The following is a 26,911-nucleotide window of genomic DNA, read 5'->3' on the forward strand; positions in this document are numbered from 1 at the left end:
TCCATCCTGCAACAATATCTTTAATACCATCAAACATCCATATCTGCCTATCCCACGTCCTTGGTAAGGACTCGATAGGTAGACAAAAATGCCAAATCCAATCTGAACATCTGGCTGACTGTGATCAATAATAATAATAATAATAATAATAATAATAATAATAATAATAACAACAACAACAACAACAACAACATTGGAAGGGACCTTGGAGGTCATCTAGTCCAACCCCCTACTCAGGCAGGAAACCCTATACCACAGGTCGGCAACCTGCGGCTCCGGAGCCGCATGCGGCTCTTTGAGCCGTCTCTTGCGGCTCCCAGCCGCCCGGTGCGCGCGCACCTCTTCCAACGGGCAGTGGTGCGTGCGCACCTCTCCAAATGGAGAGTGGCACCGCCCGTTTGGAGAGGTGCACGCGCACCTCCCCGAATGGGCGGAGGTGCGCGCGCACCTCCCCAAACCTTTGGAGAGGTGCGCGCGTACCTCCGCGCGAATGGGCAGCGGTGCCGCTCTTTGAGGAAGCTGCTGCGGCCCGTCTGCGAAGCTGCCGCTTTCGGCAGCTTCGCAGACGGGGCGCGGCAGCTTCCTCAAAGAGCGGCGCAGCTGCCCATTCCGAGAGGTGCGCGCGCACCTCTCCAAAGGTTTGGGGAGGTGCGCGCGCACCTCCGCGCGAATGGGCAGCGGTGCCGCTCTTTCAGGAAGCTGCCGTGGCCCGTCTGTGAAGCTGCCGAAAGCGGCAGCTTAGCAGACGGGCCGCGGCAGCTTCCTCAAAGAGCGGCGCCCCTGCCCATTCCGAGAGGTGCGCGCGCACCTCTCGGAACGACCGGAGTTGCGCGCGCACCTCCCCAAACCTTTGGGGAGGTGCGCGCGTACCTCCGCGCGAACGGGCAGCGGTGCCGCTCTTTGAGGAAGCTGCCGCTTTCGGCAGCTTCCTCAAAAGAGCGGCGCCGCTGCCCCTTCGCACGGAGGTACGCGCGCACCTCCCCAAAGGTTTGGGGAGGTGCGCGCGCAACTCCGGTCGTTCGGAGAGGTGCGCGCGCACCTCTCGGAATGGGCAGGGGCGCCTCTCTTTTTGAGGAAGCTGCCACGGCCCGTCTGCGAAGCTGCCAAAAGCGGCAGCTTAGCAGACGGGCCGCGGCAGCTTCCTCAAAGAGCGGCACCGCTGCCCATTTGCGCGGAGGTACGCGCGCACCTCCGGTCGTTCGGAGAGGTGCGCGCGCACCTCTCGGAATGGGCAGGGACGCCGCTCTTTGAGGAAGCTGCCACGGCCCGTCTGCAAAGCTGCCGAAAGCGGCAGCTTTGCAGATGGGCCGTCGCCGTCGGGCAACCGGGAACCGGTTCCATCTCATTTTTAAAAAAATGGCAGCCGCGTGCGTCCGCGCATGCGCAAAAAACCTTTTTGCGCATGCGCGTGCATGGACACACGCACGCGGCTCCCTCTTTTTTTAATTTGTGATGGAACCGGTTCCCAGTGGCTCTTTTTCTTTTTTAGGTTGCCGACCCCTGCCCTATACCATTTCAGACGAATGGCTGTCCAGTCTCTTCTTAAAAATTTCCAGTCTTACTACTACCGCTTATACTATACCTGTGCATTTGTTTTTTCTTGCCTAAATGTAGAACTTTACTTGTTTCACCATTGAATTTCATTTTATTAGATAGCACCCAGTGTTCCAGTTTGTTCAGATCCTCCTGTATCTTAAGCCTATCTTCTGGAATGTTGGCTATTCCTGCCAGCTTGATGTCATCTGCAAATTTGATGAGTTCCCCATCTATCCCTTCATCTAAATTTTTTCTTGCCTAAATGTAGAACTTTACTTGTTTCACCATTGAATTTCATTTTATTAGATAGCACCCAGTGTTCCAGTTTGTTCAGATCCTCCTGTATCTTAAGCCTATCTTCTGGAATGTTGGCTATTCCTGCCAGCTTGGTGTCATCTGCAAATTTGATGAGTTCCCCATCTATCCCTTCATCTAAATCGTTGATGATGTCGAAGAGCACTGGGCCTAGAACAGAGCCCTGTGGCATCCCACTACACACTTCGCTCCATGTAGATGCAGTTCCACTGAGGACCACACGCTGAAGACAACCGGTCAGCCAGCTACAAATCCATCTGGTGGTGATACTGTCTAACCCACATTTTTCTATCTTATCAAGTAGCAGGTTGTGATCTACTTTATCAAATGCCTTACTGAAGTCCAAGTAAATTATATCCACAGCATTCCTTTGGTCCACTAATTTTGTCACTTGGTCAAAGAATGCAATAATAATAAATAACAAATGTGGGAAATAATTAAAATTTAAAATAAAAATAAATGATAAGCTGTAAGGCAATTAAGTTACATTTTCAGATAAATTACTGACTTCTTAAGAAAAGCCTAGCAACTTTTTTAATGTTTGTATGCTAAAGCTGACTTTCTGTTTCAGGCAACTTTCTGTTCTTCCTTTTAAGAACAGGACTAATGATTCCTAGAATATGTCAAATTTGGCACACTCAAAAAACTTTCTTTTAGTTTCAATTCTATCGTAATGGATATAATTACTATTTGGAATGAACATTACAACGATGCAGCATCAAAGTAAGAATGATTCAGACCATTAAAACAGCACAACTTTAATGCAATTCTTAATGCAGCTACATATTTTTTTCAAGTCTTAAAAACGTGTGCAGTAAATAGCATAAATGCATAGAACTCATATGAGAACCAGAATACTGTCTATATTTAAATTGATACAAATATGAGTCTATCAATCAAATAAAAGTTTTCTAACATTTATCAATAGCTTTTAGTTTTTTATATATCTCAATTGTTTAGATATTCCATCTTTTAGACAATTAATGACCTAATATATTTTTCCAAATTCTAATTTCAATTAATAATTAAATTTAACATTTCATATTTACCATTTCCACACTTTTAAATGACCCCAATTCCTTTATCACCATTCCTCACAAAATCTAATATTCAGGATACACATCTTATCTGTATTCATTCTGACCATTTACATCGACAAATTAGTAAAATAATATAATATTCTTGTTTTTTAAGTTTTCAAATACCTTAAGTTTAATAACCAACAGTTTTTTTAGTTCAGCATTTAATACTTCCTCTTTTTCCCTCAACCTTTACACATAAATCAATATTCAGATTTAGCTATTAGTACTTATACTTCTAAGTTTTAGATAACCAAAGTTGTCTTTATCTCAATTCATAACCAAATCTTATATTCTAAATATACATCTTAACTATTAGAATGTATTCTATTTTAATTATATACTTATGTCAATCTTCCATTCTTTTTCAGTCTTATTCTAGCTTTCTTTCTCTGCCATGTTGTCTTCCATGTCTGTGCTTTTGAATCGTCAAGCACCTCTTCTTGTATTGTTGTGCCCATTATTTGGCATTGGAAACACCATTCAGTCGCCATTTTTTAAAGAAGTTTAGTAGATCTGGCAAGATTGTTTTTCCCTCTTGCTGTAGTTGTAGTTGTCCTAAGCTATTTATCTTTTCTTCCATCTGTTCTTTTGGCTCCTCAAGATCTTTCTGGTTTTTATAGATTTTTTTTTCCTTTTTCCATTTTGTTAGTTTCTTTTCTGGATTTTGCATTGACTGTATTTGTTGAGTAGTTAAATCATCTGTCATAGTATTTAGTTGTTCCACTTTTTCCGTTGTATTCTGTATAGATAGTTCTTTGGTTATACTCATAGTTTGAGTTTGCCTCTCCAGCTTATCTTCTTGTTTTATTCTGAAATTTCTTATTTCATCCCCAATTGTAATAAGGGTCTGCAGTATTTTTTTCAGCATACAGTGTGTGTGTTCCTGATCTTCTTCCATAGTGATATGTTAATACAGACTTTACAGTCAGGGAATCCACTCAGTGAAGGACGCAGCTGAGCTTTCCCACAGCTGATATCAAAGTTACAGGTGTTTTATCTACTTTCTGGGCTGTCAGCCAAGTCTCTTTAAATAATAACAAGTTAAAGTCTCAAATTAGCCACAAGATGTCGCCCCTGAGCTGCTTTAATCTTTTCAATTTTACTTCTATTTTGAAAAGTCCAGATTTTCAGCCAAAAATAGAGAATAGCAGATAGTGAATAAAGTCTTTTAATCCACAATTTTAAGATAGAATTCCAATGAGTGATCCAATTTGTTTTCCTTTTTCCCCCCTCAATGTTTAGCTCCCCTGAATAGTCGATCGCCACTGTTTCTAAAGGGAGGGTTAAAATCGCCCTTCCCTCTCACAGGGGGAAAATACTTATACAGCTTATGCAGGTACAGAAATAAGTCAGGATTTAAGAGAGGTAATACTCACCCAATCTTCTATACTGCTTTAAGGTTGCCAGATGGTAAGTGTAACTTCGGCTGTCCTCAGCCTAGTGACAGGCCATAATCCTATGGCCGGTCTTTCATCCGCCAGTTTGGAGAGAATTGCCTGCTCCAACGGGAGAGCTACTGCTCTCCCGCGATCCAGTGAAAGCCCCTCCTTCCTGGTCTCCTCCACGGGGAGAATTTTAACCCTTTTCAGGGTCCCCCAGGAATACATAACACAATATTTTCATAATATCTACAAATATGTCTAAATACCATAGTGATTTTTTTAATGAAAGTTAATGAATTTTCAAGATAATGCATTATTACTTATTGCAAGGATATAAACATACATAACTATGTTCCTCCACTGGTAGTCCTTGACTTATGATCATAATTGGGACTGGAATTTCCATTATAAGTCATTGTGATAATAAATCATGATAAATTTATGACAATTTTTGCAGCAATTATTAAGCAAATTGCAGGATTAAGCAAATCCAGCTTCCCCAATGGGAAATTGGCAAAAAAAGATCACAAATCCCAATCACATGGACCATAGATGCTGCAACTGATTGTAAATATGAGCAATTTAATTTAGTTGTAAGTCAAGGACTACTTGTATTTTAATTTTTATTTCACTTTCTTATCTAAAAGGCCTCAACTTGGGGCCATTTGGTAAATTGTTCAGAATACAAAATCAGTCTGAACTTTTCATTAGCAAAAATCAAGCACAAAATTGTATGCATATTTTGAGTAAGATATATTCTCAAATCCACACTGGTTATAAATGGATTATCTACACTTAATTATTAGTTCATTCCAAAATTGTCATCTATAAATCGTATATATTTTAGAAATATAAACCTTCATCCTTAAAGAATGCTTTTTCCCCTCTATATCTTGCCTTTGTATCTACCTCACAGGATGGTGGTGGTGGTGAGACAAACAATAGGGAACACTACATATACAATTCTATATGAAAGAAAGGACAACAATTTACAAATAAATGTAAATGTTTTTAATTCAATAATATATACTAAATTTATAAGACAAATTCTATCACTGTTAAATCTCTCTATAGAAAAATAAAGTAATATAGCGCAATGTAATTCCATGCTATCCAGAGACATTTTAATTAAGTAAAAATGCTCATTTGAAACTAGCTGTAATAATCATATCTTTCATCTACTATTCAGCATATATTTCCATCTATTATGGCTTAATCTCCTGTATTTTTTAAATAATCACTGTTATTTTTATTATTGTTTACTTAAAAGTCTTAAAAAGATTTTTCAACTTAAGTTTCCTCTTTGCCATCTTGTGTTAATGATTTTATTTGCTGTAGGACTTTTTTATGATTGATGATTTTAATGTTTTCTAATATTTTTATGTTGTAATGTAAGCTGTCCAGAGTCCATGGACACGAGATGGGCAGCAAATAAATTTAATAATTTATGGTTTAAGTTTATGCTCTCCCAAAAAAGCAAATTTCTAAGCAAAATTCAAAGTAAAAAACATGATATAATTTGTTTGCATACTTTAAAATTTTAATTTAAGGTTCTACTATTAAGTTTATAGTCATGAATGCTGGTAATAATTCCTATATCAATATAGAAAATGGGCATCATCAGAACAAATGAGGAATTCTGGTGATCGAAGTCCACATATCTTACAGTTGTCAAGATTTACAACATATTGAAATATAGTACAGTTTGCCTTTTACACAGAGCCTATACATCTTGTTGTTGTTAGCTGCGAAGTCGTGTCCGACCCATCGCGACCCCATGGACAATGTTCCTCCAGGCCTTCCTGTCCTCTACAATCTTCTGGAGTCCATTTAAGCTCACGCCTACTGTTTCAGTGACTCCATCCAGCCACCTCATTCTCTGTCGTCCCCTTCTTCTATTGCCCTCAATCTTTCCCAGCATTAGGCTCTTCTCCAGTGAATCCTTCCTTCTCATTAGGTGGCCAAAGTATTTGAGTTTTAGCTTCAGGATCTGGCCTTCTAAAGAGCAGTCAGGGTTGATCTCCTCTAGGACTGACCGGTTTGATCGCCTTGCAGTCCAAGGGACTCGCAGGAGTCTTCTCCAGCACCATAGCTCAAAGGCCTCAATTCTTTGGCGCTTGGTCTTTCTTATGGTCCAACTTTCACTGCCATACATTGCAACTGGGAAGACTATACGCACTTTTGTTGACAGGGTGATGTCTCTGCTTTTTAGTGTGCTGTCTAGATTTGCCATGGCTTTCCTCCCGAGGAGCAAGTGTCTTTTAATTTCTTGGCTACAGTCCCCATCTGCAGTGATCTTGGAGCCCAGGACAATAAAATCTGTCACTACCTCCATTTATTCCCCATCTATTTGCCAGGAATTGAGAGGGCTGGATGCCATGATATTGGTTTTCTTAATGTTAAGTTTAAACCCAACTTTTGCACTCTCCTTCTTCACCCGCAACAAGAGGCTCTTTAGTTCTTCTTCACTTTCTGCCATTAGAGTGGTATCATCTGCATATCTTAGGTTGTTGATATTTCTCCCGGCAATATTAATTCCAACTTTTGATTCATCTAGCCCTGCTTTTCTTATGATGTGCTCTGCATATGAGTTAAATAGGCAAGGCAACAGTAAACAGCCTTGCCGGACTCCTTTCCCAATTTTGAACCAATCAGTGCTTCCCTGTCCAGTTCTCACAGTTGCTTCTTGGCCCACATATAGGTTTCTCAAGAGACAAATAAGATGGTCTGGTACGCCCATCTCTTTAAGAACCTGCCACAGTTTGTTGTGATCCAGACAATCAAAGGCTTTAGCATAGTCAATGAAGCAAAACTCCCTAGCTTTCTCCATGATCCAGTGTATGCTGGCAATTTGATCTCTAGTTCTTCTGCCTCTTCGAAATCCTGCCTGTACTTCTGGTAGTTCTCGATCCACATACTGCTGGAGTCTAGCTTGTAGCATTTTAAGCATAACCTTACTAACATGTGAAATGAATGCAATGGTGCGATAGTTTGAACATTCTTTGGCACTGCCTTTCTTTGGAATTGGAATGTAAACTGATCTTTTCCAATCCTGTGGCCAAGTATGTATCCGAACTGCCAGCCCAAATGTTGGAGGTGTGGTTGTGAGGATGCAACATATTATCATATATGGTGGACTTGTAAAAAAGTTAAAGCTTTTTGGATTAAAGTTTGGTGGAATATGCAAAAGATATTCAAGAAAAAGATAAGGTTTTCTCCACAGTTATTTCTGTTGGGTATTATTACGGATTGTACTGTCATAGATACTAAATTGATGTTGAATTTAATTACGGCAGCAAGACTTTTAGTAGCGCAATATTGGAAGAAGGAGGAACTGCCTACTATAGAAGAGTGGACTTTGAAAATTTCAAACTTGGCGGAAATGGCAAAGATTTCAGCATATTTGAAAGAACAATCGCAACAGAGATATATTGTGGAATGGACAAGATGGATTGAATATATTCAGAACAAATATGGGACTAAAAGGTTTCATTTAGTATTTGAATAAGTATTAGTTTTATATGATGTATTATCAGTTATTTATTATTGGTTAGTAATTTAGTTATGTTTAAGGGGAGTTAAAGTGGGATAGAGTTTAACATGTTTCTTTTTAGTTAAGTAGCATATTTTAGCTTACGTTTGTATTAGTTAATACCCTGTATTCAGCTCTGGGAAGTCGGGGGGGGAGGGCTAGGGAGGGCAAGGGAGAGGGTTGGGGGGGAAGGGAGTTTATGTTTTCAAAAAATGTATTTTAAAACTTTTCAATTAAAAAAAAAATCAGTGACCACCTCATCGTGGTTATCAGGGACGTTAAGCTCGTTCTTGTATAGTTCTTCTGTGTAATTTTGCCACCTCTTCTTAATCTCTTCTGCCTCTGTTAGGTCCCTGCCATTTTGGTCCTTTATCATGCCCATTTTTGCATGAAATGTTCCCTTCATCTCTCCAATTTTCTTGAAAAGATCTCTGGTCCTCCCTATTCTATTGTTTTCTTCTATTTCTTTGCACTGTTCATTTAAGAAGGCATTCTTATCTCTTCTAGCTATTCTCTGGAATTCTGCATTCAATTGGGCATATCTTTCTTTTTCTCCCTTGCCTTTCGCTTCCCTCCTTTCCTCAGCTATTTGCAAAGCTTCCTCAGACAGCCATTTTGCTTTCTTGCATTTCTTTTTTTTGGGGGGGGATGGTTTTAGTTGCTACCTCTTGTACAATGTTGCGAACCTCTGTCCATAATTCTTCAGGCACTCCGTCTATCAGATCTAATTCCTTAAATCTATTTGTCACCTCTACTGTATATTCAACAGGGATATGATTTAATTCATACCTGAGTGGCCTAGTGCTTTTCCCTACTTTCTTCAGCTTAAGCCTAAACTTTGCAACGAGAAGCTCATGGTCTGAGCCACAGTCAGCTCCTGGTCTTGTTTTTACTGACTGTATAGAGGTTCTCCATCTTTGGCTGCAGAGCACATAAGTCAATCTGATTTCTGTGTTGACCGTCTGGTGATGTCATGTGTAGAGCCATCTCTTGGGTTGTTGGAAAAGAGTGTTTGCTATGACCATCGTATTCTCTTGACAAAATTCTATCAGCCTTTGCCCTGCTTCATTTTGTACTCCAAGGCCAAACTTGCCTGTTATTCCGCTTATCTTTTGGCTTCCTACTTTAGCATTCCAATCCCCCATGATGATAAGGACATCATTTTTTTGGTGTTAGTTCTATAAGGTGCTGTAGGGCTTCATAGAACCGGTCAATTTCATCCTCTTCAGCACTGGTGGTTGGGGCATAGACTTGGACTACTGTGATATTGAATGGTTTTTGTCTTGGATTCGAACTGAGATCATTCTGTCATTTTGGGGATTGTAACCTAGTATTGCTTTTCCTATTCTTTTATTGACTATGAAGGCTACTCCATTTCTTCTGAGGGATTCTTGCCTGCAGTAGTATACCTGATGGTCATCTGAATTAAATTCACCCATTCCTATCCATTTTAGTTTGCTGATTCCTAAGATGTCAATGTTCAGTCTTGTCATCTCTTGTTTGACCACATCCAGCTTGCCTTGATTCATGGATCTTACATTCCAGGTTCCTATGGAGAAAAAATCTTTACAGCATCGGACTTTCCTTTCACCACCAGATACATCCACAGCTGAGCGTCCTTTCGGCTTTGGCCCAGTCATTTCATTCTTTCTGGCGCTACTAGTACTAGCCCTCTGCTCTTCCCCAGTAGCATATTGGACGCCTTCCGACCTGAGGGGCTCATCTTCCAGCGTCATATCATTTTGCCTTTTGGTACTGTTTATAGGGTTTTCATGGCAAAGATACTGGAGTGGGTTGCCATTTCCTTCTCCAGTGGATCACATTTTGTCAGAACTCTCTGCTATGACCTGTCCGTCTTGGGTGGCCCTGCACAGCATAGCTCATAGCTTCATTGAATTATGCAAGCCCCTTTGCTACAACAAGGCAGTAATCCATGAAGGGGATTACATCTACACATCTGAAAAGCTGGGAGAAGATCCTTTTTACTCTTACAACTTGTGCAGTAGTTAATAGAATTATTCTCTAAATTTTACTTTTCACAAGAAATGGCAGTTGTGTGTTACAAACTGGGAAGGAAGCAAAGCCTGAGAAATTATAATCACTGCAATTTGCTAAATAAAATTTTATTTAGACTCAATCATATTCAGAACTAGATCTCACTTATACTTAAGACCACACTTATTTCAGGCAATGATTTCAATAGACATGAAATGTTTATATTAAAAAAACCCAACCATTTAAAAAAGTCATCTTTGTGGAATCATCTCTACCATGTGCATTATATTTGTATTTCTATTAATTTAGAATGTATATAGGTTTAAAAAGATTTTTTTAAACATGGAAAAGATATTCTAATCTGCAAAAAATAGTTACTAGAAATAAAACTGAACTTTATGGCTAGCTACAAATTTCAACACAGAATGTGATTTGTAGTTCATATTAATCATAACACATTAAATTCTAAAAAAATAATTTTCCATTTTTATTGAACTACAAAGCTATACTCAGTATTATATATACTTGTGCAGCAAAATTATTAAATCAACTGAACAACAAATGCCCAAGCAAGATATATGCAAACATGTATACAATAAATTTTGTTTAATTGCAATAACTGATTTGCATAAATCAGTTTTTGTGCTAACCTCAAACCTCTAGACATGTTCAGCAAGAATCCAAATAACCATAGAGGACAGCAAAGGGAAAATTTTGTGCCTCTGCAGTCCAGATCTGGTAACCATAATTAATCTCCAGAAACAATTCCTTCATGTTCATAGAGGTAATTTTCCAAGCAGCAGATGGGGGTTGAGGAAGAATTGCAGGACAGTAGACTTACATATTTAAGTCTATATATAGACTGATATATAAATATAAGCGTTTCAAACTGGGGGAAAAAGATAGATTACTCACCATTTCATATGCTGTGATAATTTTTTTTAAAACTTCTGGAACAATCCCTTGCAATTCCATTGTGGGATACTGATCATTGAGATTTACCACAACCAAGGTTGTATTATCAGATTTCACTAAGCGGCTAGACACTGCCACAATACATTGTATGAGATTTGCTACAGGAGCAAGCCCACACAACTCTTTAAATGAAACTACTGCATTCTATTTGGAAGAGAGAGAAAAAGAGTGAAATGATACTGTACTTGGTTACTTTATTAATAGACATCAATTAGTTTATAATATAGAAGTTATAACAGCTAAACTATTAAACAATACACATATAGACTCTGGGAAAATAACTACTTTTCCTATGCAATCAATCATCTATATTTATTTGCTGCATTTATAACAAATGCTCAATATTATAAATAAATTTTAAAAAATTTGCTAAGGAATCAATTCCATTTTTCACTTGTAACTGATAAAGACAGCTTGCTTTCTCATGCAGAAAAATACTGAGGTATCTATGTTGTAATTTTACATTATGGTCTCCATTTCAAAACCTCCTATGTTGAAAGTTTATAATATTTATCATGCAACTTTCTTATCCTTGGAGGTTTAATAACTCTGGGTCATTCACTTAATTACTGAGCTTTTTTTTAAAAAAGTCACCAATTACTTATTTTGCCATAAAAATGAGATAAATGTTTTGATCTTTCCCATTTGTTGAATCTTAGCTCCACTTCAAACTCTGATTTCTAATTAAAGACAGTAATGAAATAATGATTGCTATTTCGTTATGTAAATGAGCTTAAAAATATTCAAACTTAGTTGAGGCAGATAAATTAGCCTGTATCTACAATTGGTAAATTGCTCAACATATGAAAATATCTTCTCCACACATAATTTTCCACCAAACATACAGCTAAGTTCTTCCCAGTATTTCTTTAATGTATGTTTTTGTATAAATGGATGGGTAGATGGATAATTATGGCAAGAAAATGCAATGATGTAAATACAAGAAAAGTGAAGAAAAGAAAATGACCCCATAATACTAGATTCAGCATTTTCTCCAGCTTATCTTCCATCACTTCACTAAACATAGTACCTAATATTTATATACATTGCAAATCACTGCTAAAATAGACAACTGTAATTTAATAAAGAAGCCTTTAAAGAAAAACAATCCGTCATTTTAGTCTTGAAATTATTGTAATAAACAGACTGCTGACATAAGGAAATAGGTTCATTTATTTGACTGACATAAGTTTGCACAGTGTTTGGATTCATCAGCTATTTCAATTGCCTGTGCCAGTTTTCTTTGGGAAAATTGCCCAAGGATACTATCTGGCAACAATTTTTATACTGAAGGACTGACATTTAATTATTGACTAAATGTTAAGTTACAATTAAAAGCTTGTTCTCACCACTATGTATTCCAAGTTTACATAGTGGTATTTACTGAAGAAGCAGTTTTCCCTCAGTAAAAAAACTCAAGCTTAAAATAAAAAAACCTGCTCCACATTTAATTTTCTTGTATGTTATTTATTAGATCTTTATACAACCTTCATTATTTTATAAATAACAACGTGATGAACATACCCAATACTCCCTTTTTCTTCCTATTTTCCTCACAGCTGCAATCCTGTGAGATGGGTTGAACTGAAAAAGACTGCCTGGCCCAGTCACACTATCAAGGAAATTCATCAGATAAAACCTAAATATCCCTTTATAAACTATTATTATTCCTACAATCTAATATTCTTTTTAAATTCTGGATTCATAATTAGATAAATGCATGTACAAAATTATACTGTCTATGAAAGAAGATAGGACGTCATACCTGCATATTTTCTCTCAAATCTGTGGCATCCCGTATGGGCTGAAGAGCATTCTTGAATACTTCATCAATACTTTTAATCCACAAAGTTCTCATAGAGGCATATTCTCTGGATTTCTTGCTTTTTCTAACAGAAAGTCCCCTTTTATGAGGTTTCCCTCCACCTCTTCGATTAGTAATAGCAACGTGGACAAACAAAAAAGCATAAGCTAGAGCTTCTCCTGTTAGAGACTGAAGTGGGACATGACGATAACCTGGTTGTAAACATTCAAAAGGAATTGTGTACTGCCCAATGAATTCATCCCCAATGTAATCATCGTCTAACACAACAAAGCGTACCATAGCAAGTTCAGGTAGGTTAATCTGAAATTCAAAACTCTCATCAAAAATAGGATTGTCTCCATTTTGGTGGACAGTTTTCGTCCTTTGTTCTGCACAGTCTGCTGGAATCCCATGGATTTCTACATACACATAAGGATCTACTATATCACCTTTGGCACCTGAACCTTTTGGCTTTGGAAAATTCTGCCCACTAATAATCTTAACATGAAGAAGTTGAGGTGATACACCAGGCACTGTGTCCTTTGTATTTGCACTAAAGAAAGATATTTCCTCCCGCATAATAGCAGGCCGCAGCACATAGCCACAATTGCCATTTTGTTGAAACCAGCCAATGTTGAGGTCCATCATTAATCCAGGTGTCTGAAAGTTCATTGCCACAATTTGACAGCCGCATTTCCAGAAATCCTGTGGGTTCATATTACTGGAATCAATCCTCATAGGGCTTGGGAAAACCCTTGCAAGAAAGCGTTTATTATAATTCACAAAGTCTCCAGGGTGTTCATTGGCATATTTAGTAGCAAGCACTTCATTAAAAGAGCAAACTTCCCAGTACCTCTGAAGTTGAAATGAAACCTGAAAATCTTTGAACTGAACGGATTTACATATGCTTACCAGTTCTGATAGTTCTTTACAAAGCTGAAACCGTTTCACTGGGACAACATTCTGTGCTTCCGCTGCCTCTTTTCCCATTCTCTGGGACATTTCTGCTCCTTCATCTTCATCTGTAACATCTCCCTCTAGCCCAGAGCAATTAGATGATAACTTCTTGGCTTTAATTAGTATTTTTCCTTTAAGATATTCAGGAGATGGCAGATAAGATTCTTCTGTATTCGGAGGATTTATATATAGTTTATCCTCCAGGATCTTCTTCATGTGCTGCACCATCACATTCTGTTGCTTGAGAGAACAATGATTTTCCAAACACAAAATAAGAGGGTATTCCGAAGCAAAAAATGCATATGTGTTAATTATGTCAATTACACTACGGAAAACGATTTGTGAAGTCATTGTGTGACCTGTATAAATTACAGGCTCATTATCAGGACCATCCCACACATCCAACTCAACACTGCGGCATCCCATTTTTAGAGCACGAATGTAACCGGTGATATCAGATGGGCCTCGAAACTGATCTTCTATCAAGTATGTGTTGTGAGAAGAGTTTATGAAATAATGAGATAAAGGCTGGTTCATGTCCTGGCACACCTTTTTATGCTCTGGATCAAATATATGACATTCTGGAGAAGTAAGATAATTTGTAAAACCATCTATAGAGAGCCAGCCTCTTTCTTGACCTTCTTTAGATGGTTCATATTTGTGAATAACATCAAGGCTAGCCTTTTCTGTGACATGAGCCATACCCTGTTCTGCTTCTAAAAACATCATAAGATCCTTGGTATCAAGGAATTCTTTATTACTAGAAAACTGAACTAGTAAGAAATAGATCTCAGGACGAGTGCAAAGCCCATGGAAAACTTCAATAAATTCATTCTTTGTGATTTCTGTATCAGGTTTGTCTTTTGATCGCTGCAGTTCTTTGAATTTTAATTCAATTTTATTTGTTTTTAAACCAGGATTTATTTTTTTTATAAACTGCACAGCTTTGCCCAAGGATATCCGCCCCATATGATCTATATCTGTTTCACTAAACATTTGGGAGACCCATGAGGTGCGCATTTTATCTTGCCTACTTTCTAGCATGTCCAATGTATGTTTTCCATAAGATATCAAGTACCTTAGGCCAGTTACCCAAATATTTGCAACATCTGCAGAGTTTGCAACCAGATCTAGGGATTCATAATTGTCTCCATAAATAACAGAAAATGCACAGTCTTCTGAAATTTGGTCAGAAATTCCATTGCTACGAAAAATATCCGTATTTTTCCCTATTCTCACTTCTTTGACTGATTTGATATCAATTTTTGCTTTTTCAGAATCCTTCTTTGAAGGTTCCCATCTTAGTGACTGCATATCTGCATCTAAAAGAAAATATCGATGGTATATCCTAGAGTTGGATCGAACTTTTCTGAGTTCTGAACCTTCAACCATAGCATTAATACAGTCACTTGCACTACTTATCTTCTTCTCAGTAGGCATGCTGCTGAATGAGACTGTTTTTTTCCGTTCCCTTTTTTGTTTTGTGCCATCCTGGAAATAGAGAAGAGAGAAAATGTTAAATTACATGGTACAGAAAGATTGCAGAAGAGTAAGTAGTATGTCCACTATTTTCACTCATACATAAAAAGATAAGAATTATATAAAATTACAGACATGTAACTAATTATAATAATTATAAATTACATACATATGTAGCTTAATGTTATGCAAATTCCAAGAAAATTACTAGGATTAAGGGCCAGGGCATTTTCTGCCATATATGCAATAACTCCATGAGATATCTTACAGTTTATACATACTGTATCTAAGGTATTCGTTTTGAATCTATGATTCCAATTATCATACCATATAACCCCCAAATTTATTTAATTAACATATTTCCATGTTTTTACACTTCATTTCTAAATGTATATTGCATATACATTAGTCTGTAGGTCATTCTTAACATGACCATTTGTTAAGTGACTGTTCAAAATTGGTGAAAAAGTTGACTTATGGTTGGTCCTTGCACTTGCAGGGTCTCTGAAGTCATATGATCATGATTCGGGCACTTGGCAACCATCATGCATTTACATTAGTCACAACGTTCCACAATCACGTAACTGCCATTTGCAACTTTCCCTGCTGGCCTCTGACAAATCAGTGGCAAAATTGACAGGGAAGATTGCAATTCATGGCCACACATCTCCTTTTATGACTGCAGTGATTCACTTAATGACTGTGGCAAAAATGTTGTAAAAGCATGTGATGCCTCATTTAATGGCTGCAATGCTTAACCACAAATTTTATAGTCCTATTATGGTCATAAGTCAAAATTTGCATGTCAAACTGTCAACAAAAGGCAGGCAGCAAGGCAGATTAAATGTATTTTCAATTAGAATTATCACATCTGGACTGCCAAAATCCAAATGATCATTAGATGGCAGCAAGAATTATTATTCGTTTATACACAGTATGTCCTCTGTTTCTTTTCAGAGAATAGGTGGAAAATCATTCTCCTATTGTTTGGTATTAGCTTCTGAATTTTAGGCATATAAACATATCAATCACACTATTCCGTTCTTGGACAAAATGCTATGCAATGCTTAGAAAGACAGTAAGATATTCTGTACAATGTATAAAATAAAAAATAAAGCCTTATCTAATTTGCTCCTCCCCTTCATGGATTACTGCCTTGTCATGGCGAAGGGGCTTGCGTATGCCGTGCAGGGCCACCCAAGACGGACAGGTCATAGCAGACAGTTCTGACAAAACGTGATCCACTGGAGAAGGAAATGGCAACCCACTCCATTATCTTTGCCATGAAAACCCTATGAACAGTACCAAAAGGCAAAACAATATGACGCTGGAAGATGAGCCCCTCAGGTCGGAAGGTGTCCAATATGCTACTGGGGAAGAGCAGAGGGCTAGTACTAGTAGCACCAGAAAGAATGAAACAACTGGGCCAAAGCTGAAAGGACGCTCAGCTGTGGATGTGTCTGGCGGTGAAAGGAAAGTCCGATGCTGTAAAGATTTTTTCTCCATAGGAACCTGGAATGTAAGATCCATGAATCAAGGAAAGCTGGACGTGGTCAAACAAGAGATGACAAAACTAAACATTGACATCTTAGGTATCAGCGAACTAAAATGGACAGGAATGGGTGAATTTAATTCAGATGATCATCAGGTATACTACTGCAGGCAAGAATCCCTCAGAAGAAATGGAGTAGCCTTCATAGTCAATAAAAGAGTAGGAAAAGCAATACTAGGATACAATCCTCAAAATGACAGAATGATCTCAGTTCGAATCCAAGGCAAACCATTCAATATTACAGTAGTCCAAGTCTATGCCCCAACCACCAGTGCTGAAGAGGATGAAATTGACCGGTTCTATGAAGCCCTACAGCACCTTATAGAACTAACACCAAAAAATGATGTCCTTACCATCATGGGGGATTGGAATGCTAAAGTAGGAAGCCAAAAGATAAGCGGAATAACAGGCAAGTTTGGCCTTGGAGTACAAAATGAAGCAGGGCACAGGTTGATAGAATTTTGTCAAGAGAATACGATGGTCATAGCAAACACTCTTTTCCAACAACCCAAGAGAAGGCTCTACATCACCAGACATCAACAGATGGCTCTACATCACCAGACATCACCAGACGGTCAACACAGAAATCAGACTGACTATGTGCTCTGCAGCCGAAGATGGAGAACCTCTATACAGTCAGTAAAAACAAGACCAGGAGCTGACTGTGGCTCAGACCATGAGCTTCTCGTTGCAAAGTTTAGGCTTAAGCTGAAGAAAGTAGGGAAAAGCACTAGGCCACTCAGGTATGAATTAAATCATATCCCTGTTGAATATACAGTAGAGGTGACAAATAGATTTAAGGAATTAGATTTGATAGACAGAGTGCCTGAAGAACTATGGACAGAGGTTCGCAACATTGTACAACAGGTAGAATCCAAAACCATCCCAAAGAAAAAGAAATGCAAGAAAGCAAAATGGCTGTCTGAGGAATCTTTGCAAATAGCTGAGGAAAGGAGGGAAGTGAAAGGCAAGGGAGAAAAAGAAAGATACACCCAATTGAATGCAGAATTCCAGAGAATAGCTAGAAGAGATAACAATGCCTTCTTAATTTTAATTTTAATTTAATTTAATAATATTTCTATACCGCCCTTCTCCCTGAGGACTGAGGGCAAGAATAAAACACAGAAATTTACAAAAACTAAAAGATAATTAAATGCATGCCCGATTAAAATACAATTGATACATAGTAAAAAGCCCCAATAAAAATAATAAAAAACCCCACCAATCCCCCCTCAGGCCAGGCCGGCTTAAATGAACAGTGCAAAGAAATAGAAGAAAACAATAGAATAGGGAGGACCAGAGATCTTTTCAAGAAAATTGGAGAGATGAAGGGAATGTTTTATGCAAAAATGAGCATGATAAAGGACCAAAATGGCAGGGACCTAACAGAGGCAGAAGAGATTAAGAAGAGGTGGCAAAATTACACAGAAGAACTATACAAGAATGAGCTTAACGTCCCTGATAATCACAATGAGGTGGTCACTGACCTCAAGCCAGACATCCGAGAATGTGAAGTGAAGTGGGCCTTAGAAAAGCTGAGCAACAACAAAGCTAGAGGAGGTGACAGTATTCCAGCTGAGCTATTCAAAATCTTAAAAGACAATGCGGTAAAAGCGCTACACTCAACAGTGGCCACAGGATTGGAAAAGATCAGTTTACATTCCAATTCCAAAGAAAGGCAATGCCAAAGAATTTTCAAACTATCGCACCATTGCACTCATTTCTCATGCTAGTAAAGTTATGCTTAAAATCCTACAAGCTAGACTCCAGCAGTATGTGGATCGAGAACTACCAGAAGTACAGGCAGGATTTCGAAGAGGCAGAGGAACTAGAGATCAAATTGCTAACATACGCTGGATCATGGAGAAAGCTAGAGAGTTCCAGAAAAACATCTACTTCTGCTTCAATGACTATGCTAAAGCCTTTGATTGTGTGGATCATAACAAACTGTGGCAGGTTCTTAAAGAGATGGGCGTATCAGACCATCTTATTTGTCTCTTGAGAAACCTATATGTGGGCCAAGAAGCAACTGTGAGAACTGGACAGGGAAGCACTGATTGGTTCAAAATTGGGAAAGGAGTCCGGCAAGGCTGTATACTGTTGCCTTGCCTATTTAACTTATATGCAGAGCACATCATGAGAAAGGCAGGGCTAGATGAATCAAAAGTTGGAATTAAGATTGCAGGAAGAAATATCAACAACCTAAGATATGCAGATGATACCACTCTAATGGCAGAAAGTGAAGAAGAACTAAAGAGCCTCTTGTTGCGTGTGAAGAAGGAGAGTGCAAAAGTTGGGTTGAAACTTAACATTAAGAAAACCACGATCATGGCATCCAGCCCTCTCAATTCCTGGCAAATAGATGAGGAAGAAATGGAGGTAGTGACAGATTTTATTGTCCTGGGCTCCAAGATCACTGCAGATGGGGACTGCAGCCAAGAAATTAAAAGACGCTTGCTCCTCGGGAGGAAAGCCATGACAAATCCAGACAGCACACTAAAAAGCAGAGACATCACCCTGTCAACAAAAGTGCGTATAGTCAAGGCTATGGTCTTCCCAGTTGCAATGTATGGCAGTGAAAGTTGGACCATAAGAAAGACCAAGCACCAAAGAATTGAGGCCTTTGAGCTATGGTGCTGGAGAAGACTCCTGCGAGTCCCTTGGACTGCAAGGCGATCAAACCGGTCAGTCCTAGAGGAGATCAACCCTGACTGCTCTTTAGAAGGCCAGATCCTGAAGCTAAAACTCAAATACTTTGGCCACCTAATGAGAAGGAAGGACTCACTGGAGAAGAGCCTAATGCTTGGAAAGATTGAGGGCAATAGAAGAAGGGGACGACAGAGAATGAGGTGGCTGGATGGAGTCACTGAAGCAGTAGGCGTGAGCTTAAATGGACTCCAGAAGATGGTAGAGGACAGGAAGGGCTGGAGGAACATTGTCCATAGGGTCGCGATGGGTCGGACACGACTTTGCAGCTAACAACAACAACAAATTTGTTCCAACATAGTTCAGAAAACCATATCGCTTTCACCTTGGAAATCTCCTTGCTTCCCCATTTCTATAACCCACTTTGCATATTTTTTTTTCTTCTTTAAACTTTTCAACTTTCTTTGAACACTTACTGACTCACTCAGCTCACTTACATTAATTTATTGAAAGAATTATAAAGCCCACAAATTCATACTGGTGACTATGAGCAGCCTACATCATAAATACACAATGCAGGTAGTTCTCAACTTACAACAGTTCATTTAGTGACCATTCAAAGTTATAATGGCATTGAACAGTGACTTATGACAGTTTTTCACGCTTATGACCGCTGCAGCATCTCCATTGCTGCATGATCTAAATTTAGAAACTTGGCAACTTACTCATAGTTATGAGAGTTGCAGTATTCTGGAGTCATGTGATCACCTTGTGACCTTCTGACAAGCAAGCCAATGGAAAGCCAGATTCATTTAAGAACTGTGTTAATAACTGCAGCAATTCAGTTAACAACTGTGCCATGACAGGTTGTAAAATGGGGCAAAACTCATTTAACAACTGTCTCCTTAGCAACAGAAATTTTGGGCTCAATTGTAATTGTAAGCAAGGATTACCTGTAAATCAATAAGAAAAAAATAATGGAAAACTATCTAACTATACAGAAACAAAATATAAATATACAAATTCAAAAATATAAAATGGCAATCAAGAATACAACCAAACAACTTCAAGGAGAATTCTCAATCAAATGACCACTAATGCCCGGGGGAAGAGCCAGGTCTTAAGCACTTTCTTAAATCCAAGAAGAGTAGGGGTATGTCATATATTGATTTAGAGGGGGAGATTTTCTAGAGAATAGGGACAAAGACTAAGTCAGGAAAGCTAAGGCTCAGAATGAACTAAGACTTGCAACAAATGCCAAAAAAAATTCTTTCAACATATAAAAAATAAGAAAAAAGTCCACTATTAGGAGATGATGGTAAGGAAGTGACATGTAGCAGACAGAAAGCAGAGCTGCTTAACTCTTTCTTTGAATCTGTCTTTACACAAAAAGAAAAAATAGCTCAATCTACCAAAGACAGAACCATAAAAAAGACTAGGCATTCATATTAAAATAGGCAAGAAAATGGTAAGAGATCATCTGTCCATTCTAGACCAGTTCAAATCACCAGGGTCTGATGGATTACATCTCAGAGTTATGAAGGAGCTCGCAGATGTTATATCACAACCATTGTACCATATCTTTAAAAAATTCTGGAGCACCGGGAAATTACCAAAAGATTGGAAAAGAGCTGATATGGTTCCCATCTTCAAAAAAGTTTAAAAAAATAATCTAGGAAACTACAGACCAATCAGTCTAACATCAATACCTGGGAAGATCTTGGAAAAGATAATCAATGTTTGTTTAATGTTTAATATTTATTGGACTTATATACTGCCCTTCTCCCGTAGGACTCAGGGCGGTTCACAAGGAGTTTAAAATAACAATACAAATTACAAAAGTTAAGAACAATTAAATTAATTTAGTCCTTGAATAAAATAAAACCTCTATTAAACTCCAATTAAAACCCAATTAAAATAAAATTACAATTAAAATTCTCAGTCCTGGCTGGAAAGCTCAAAGAGCCAGGTCTTCAGGTCCCGGCGGAATGAACAAAGGTCAGGGGCAGTCCTAAGCTCTATGGGCAGCTGGTTCCAAAGGGCAGGCGCACCCACAGAGAAGGCCCTCCCCTCTGGGGGTTACCCGCCGGCAATCTTTTGCCGGCAGTACCCTGAGAAGGCCCTCTCTGAGGGAGCGCACAGGACGAAGGGAGCTTGATGCCGGCAGCAGGTGTTCCCTCAAATATCCCGGACCCAAGCCATTTAGGGCTTTATAGGTCATCACCAGCAATCTACGAACACCTAGAAGCTAAGTTATAAGCAGAAGCCAACATTGGGTTGTCCAAAACAGATAATGCCAAACAAATCTTACTTCATTCTTTGATAAAGTGACTAAGTTAGTGGACCAGTGAAATGCTATGGACATATTATACTTGGATTTTAGAAAGGCATTTGAAAAAGTAGACCACAACCTATTTCTTGGTAAACTAGAAAAATGTGGGTTACACAGCATCACCACCACATGGATTTGTAACTGGCTGACAAACCACACTTAAAGTGGGGTGTTTCAAGGTTCTGTTTTAGGCCTAGTACTCTTCAATATCTTCATAAACAATTTAGGTGAGGGGATAGAATTTGCAGATGACACCACGCTGGAAGGAACAGCCAACACTGCAGAAGACAGGCTTAAGGATCTCTACAAACTTGAACACTGGGCCCTATCTAACAAAATGAAATTCAATGCAGAGAAAAGTAACGTTTTATACTTAGGCGAGGAAACCACATGTACAGGTACAGATTAGGTGAAACTTGGATCAATAGTAGCAACTGCAAGAGGGATGTTGGAGTCCTAGTGTACAATCGTTTAAATATGAGCTAGCTGTGTGCTGCAGCCTCCAAAAAATATCAATGCAATTCTAGGCTGCATTAACAAAGAGATATAATCAAGATAAAAGAAGAAAAGTGAAAAAATATGAGATTAAAATTAAATATAAAAACCACCAAACTAATAAGTTACCACAATTTGGAATTGGCAGTGAATATATTGAGGTGATGGATAGCTTCCACTTTTTAGAATTAAATATCAACAGCAAAAAATAAAAATAAAATAAAAATCCAGAAGTTAAGTTATATGTCTCACATCAGCATTTTGTAATGCAGCAATGAAGGCCTTGGGAAAGGTATCAAAATGCCTGATGTGTCTACACTTATCAAAGAGATTCTGCAAGCCACGGAATCCCTTGTGACACTATGGAAATAAAAGTTGAACTTTGAAGAAGCAGGATAGGAAGAATATTGACATTTTTGAATTTTGGTATAGGAGAAGACTAAGAATAACATGGAGATCCATGGATAAAAACAAATAAATCAATGGATAACTGAACAAGTCAACTAAAATTTCTCATTAGAGGCATAAATGCCAAGGCTCAAAGTTTCCTACCTCAGACCCATTATACAAAGACCTAACTCCCTAAAAAAGATTCTAGTACTGAGAAAGGTGGAAGAAAAGGGAAGATGGATGGATTCAGTCACAATAGCACTGAGAACACTATTGGAAGATTCAAAAAATTAGATTACAGATAGATCATAATGGAGGAACTCTATGTAGTTATTGAGGAGTCAAAAACAACCTGATGGCATAAAATCAATTTATCAAAAAATTAGATTACAGATAGATCATAATGGAGGAACTCTGTGTAGTTATTGAGGAGTCAAAAACAACCTGATGGCATAAAATCAATTTATCAATCAATCAAAATAGTACTGTACATGGATAAACAAGTCAGCAACATCTCCTCATAAGTTAAGCCAGGTGAAATGTCCTACTAATATCCTACTAATGTAATGTCCTAAAATGATAATAAAGTGAAGAAGAATCTTAAGAGTAAAAATAATTTCTGTACTGGAATTGAAAATAAGTATTCTTCTCAAGTTGCAAATAAGACAGAGGTAAAAAGAGGTTAAAAAAAACCAGGCAAAAATGAAGCAATTTCCTGACCTTTCTAGACAGCAAATGTGGAAACAAGATAGAGAAGCAATATGAGTCATTGTGAAGTCCATTTCATTTTTCCCAAGCTTTGGTTAACTTTGACATAATCACTGTATACCAGTACAAGGTATATCACAGTGTACTACTATGTTTGCTAATATAATAACTAAGAGTCAGTTTGATGTATTGCTGTCCTAAAAACCAGGAGATGGAGTTCTTAGCCTGCCTTAGGTTTGAAGGCAAATTGAATAACTTTGGGTCAATTATTATCTTTTGATTCAATATATCTTAAAATGTTGTTCTGGGGAATATAGGAGGTAGGAGTATTAGGTATGTTCACCATCTTCAGTTGACCAAAATATATAAAAAATGCAGGGGGAAAATGGAGAAATAGTATATATTAAAAATGCATTTTTAGAGAGTTTGATGTGATGATAAGGCATCAGATTAGTTACAAGGAGACTGTGCCTGAGTCCTCCTTGAAACAACGAAGTTGCTTGTGTGACTGCGGACCTGTCACTCAGTCCCAGACCAATCCACTTCAGTGTTTCTGTCTTGCATAGACAATAACATTAATAACTATTGCAACCTACAGGATTAAAGAACAGTAGGATTTTTTATAATCAAAATATTTCACTTGGATATCCTAATGTAGAAAGATCATAGATAAAATGAGAATTATTTTTGGAAAAGCGAGAATAGAGAAACAGGATAATCAAATAGTAAATTCAGTTGCCATATAGAATAGACAACTAAAATCTGTTTCCATTCTCATTCCCCAATAATATATCTTTTCCTATCTTTATTTATTTAGCATATGCCTTTTTTAAGATAATAGTATTACTGCTTCAAGAAATATGTCTTGAAATATTTCTACACTCTTCTTTATGCTTTAATATTAAGCACATCATTTATGGAATAACAATCATTTTGACAGAAACTCATAGAAGGAATGCTCGAAGATATTAATGGAAGTAATGCTCAACAGCAAAACCACATAGGGATTCAAAAGAATATGATTTAAAATGACAATACAGTACACATTTGAGACAATAAGAGATATGGAACATCAGACTAATATTTAAAATAATAACAAATAGGACAAAGATAAAAATCATCACTCTAAAGATCATGTGGCCTACTGAAAGTCAGGAACATTATCTTCAAATTAATTTTGGTGGCATGCTGATCTGCCCTTGCCCTTTTTATTTTAATTTTACTTTTAAAATATTTTATTAAAAATTATTTTAACTGTAATTATACCATGCCCTTTTTAGTGTAACCTATGCTTTATCATCATATTCGTGGCTGTCAACAGATGTCCTTTTTGCCCCGAGTTGTCTTATTTATTCCTCTTACTAGGAAAGTCACCAAATTACTTTCAGCTGTCATTGCTTGTGAAGAGGTGACCTTGATGGAAGAGAAGATCAGTTACCAAGGCAATGAACAGGTAAATATAGCAGAAACTAAGGTGAGGGAGGGAGTAGTATGAAAACATTTGACAGGCACACAGACACCTGAATTCACAAGAAGATAGAAGAAGGAAAAACACACACTTTGTCATTTCTACTGAAAAAATGATAGAGAAATTAATTAAAGAATTAACATTTTTAGCTTGCAATTTAAATTGGAAGGTTATGCTAATGAGCTGCGACAGAATTCCAAATAGATTGGATTGAAATTATGAAAAGAACCAGTGGGTATTTTTGGACAAGTAAAAAGCTTTATGATAAATCTGTTATTGGTTTGATTATAGAAAAGATAGATTAATTATTGCTATGTAACCAACATATTTTTGACACACATGTAAAGTGGTTTTATTGCCATTGTTGTTGAAGTATATATTTTGAAAGATTATTTAATTATTTTTTAAAACACCATCCACCAAATACCTAATTTGTAATAGATTTGGAATACTATGTAAAAAAAAATCAGAAATGTTTTTCTGATTTTCCTCATCTCCCAAAGGTTAGATTAATAAAAACATTATGGCAAAACATTCACAAAATGAAAACGGTTAAAAATCTTGGCTATCCCTTCACTTCCCAACAGTATGCATAAATCTCATTTTCAGCAAATCAGGAAAAGAGAATAGAGCAGGGGTGTCAAACTGCCAGCCCACGGGCATGACGCATCACCAGGAAACCATGCCCACCCCATTGCCGGCAATGGAGAAAAGGCTCCAATATGTCGTGCGACGTCACGTGACGTTGTGAGTTTGACATGCCTAGAATAGAGAATGCCATATTCATTTATTTTATTATGTTTTTCCCCAGGAGTTTTTTCCCCCCAGTAATCTTACTAACTTGCACATTAATTTTTACAGACTTTTATTCTGAAGTGCAATATGTGATCATACTTTTAATAAAATAGAGTAATTAAATACATTTCAACTATATTAGGATGCTTCTTTGTAAGTTTCATTTTTAAAACTACTTAACTGAAGATTAGAAGTGCTTCTGAATGTGAATGTGTATCTCTGACATGAGGCTTTGGCAACTTTTCTGTATAGCTAGAATTAATAATTTTCAAATTTTCTAGCAATAGGGGAAATGGTTCCAGAAGGGTGAAATTGAATGCCAAAAGCTCATTCTCTCGTTATGCTTACGTACTACTGAGAGGAGCACATTACTTGTAACTTTATCATCAATTAAATTTGCAAGAATAAAATGGAGAAAGCATGATGGAAAATGAAATAATACTTTATTAATTTTAACATTTATGTAAGTTCCACACAATTTATTCTGGTATTTTAATCCACTCTGCTAATTTCTTCATTAACTATCATCAAACAGCAATCATAATATCAGCATGAAAGAAAAGAAAGACATTAGCAATATTTGGTTTTTCTTTTCCTTATATTGTTTTCATCCAGCTGTTCATTATAAGAACTTTGTAAGACAAATGTAATGCCTGTTTAGTTTTCTTCTCCTCTCCCACTCTCAATTCTTTTTTCTTTGGACTATGTCTTTGTGAAGCAGGTATACCCTTTATTATCGATCTATGCATCTCTCTAGTAGTAGAGTAAAAATACTCTGAATAATGAGCAAGTTAAATATGTTATTGTTTCCATACACAATATTCTAGTCTGTTGGAATGCCAACTAGAATTGGCAAAAAAACCAACTTTGTACAACTTATATGTTATGACAATCCACCACACAGACAATAGTAGTAGTTTTGTGGTACAACAACTAAAACGTATTTTATAAAATATGGAATATTTTCTCTGAATACTTTTATCTCAAGAAAATAATTCACTAGTGTACTTGTACTTGCTAGCCTGTTTCTAAAAGAAATGAAACACACTTGCTAGCTAATTTGTGGCCACATTTCTGCAATTGTCTTGCCAACAGTATAGAAAAGCTGTGCATTACTTTCTTGAGATACGACTATTCAAGAAACATGAATATACGATGGAGCCCCAGTAGCCCTCCATATATGAATTAATCAGATCTGACCTTAGTTAGCTGCCTGACAAGATCAGGCAGACCTACAGTATTTGGGTTCAAAGTAACCAGAGAAGCCTACATAAAATAAATAATTCTTGTACACTGACAAAACTTTAACCCAACTATTTATCTGGTGAAGAGAGACTTTTGTTTTCTAAAAATCTCTTTCCCTCAAAATGGATAATTAGCTATTGGGAAGGCTAAAAAGGATTAATGATTTGATTTTTTAAAAAAGTCTTTCTTAATCCCCTCCCCACTGGGAGGGGGGGAGAAATGT

General features: G+C 37.5%; 1 protein-coding gene across 1 annotated transcript in view; it reads right to left on the reverse strand.

The window, feature by feature from the left end:
- PLCL2 (phospholipase C like 2) overlaps positions 1 to 26,911 on the reverse strand; it is an 88,047-nt gene that overhangs the window by 17,702 nt on the left and 43,434 nt on the right. Inside the window, exons 5-6 of the mRNA XM_081345563.1 lie at positions 12,583 to 15,069; positions 10,758 to 10,961 (exon numbers count right to left, since the gene is read on the reverse strand). Of these exons, the coding sequence (XP_081201689.1) occupies positions 10,758 to 10,961; positions 12,583 to 15,069 (2,691 nt within the window). The remainder of the gene's footprint in view (positions 1 to 10,757; positions 10,962 to 12,582; positions 15,070 to 26,911) is intronic.

Source organism: Vipera berus (genome assembly GCF_964194415.1).
Source record: "Vipera berus genome assembly, chromosome: Z".
NCBI lineage: Eukaryota > Metazoa > Chordata > Lepidosauria > Squamata > Viperidae > Vipera > Vipera berus.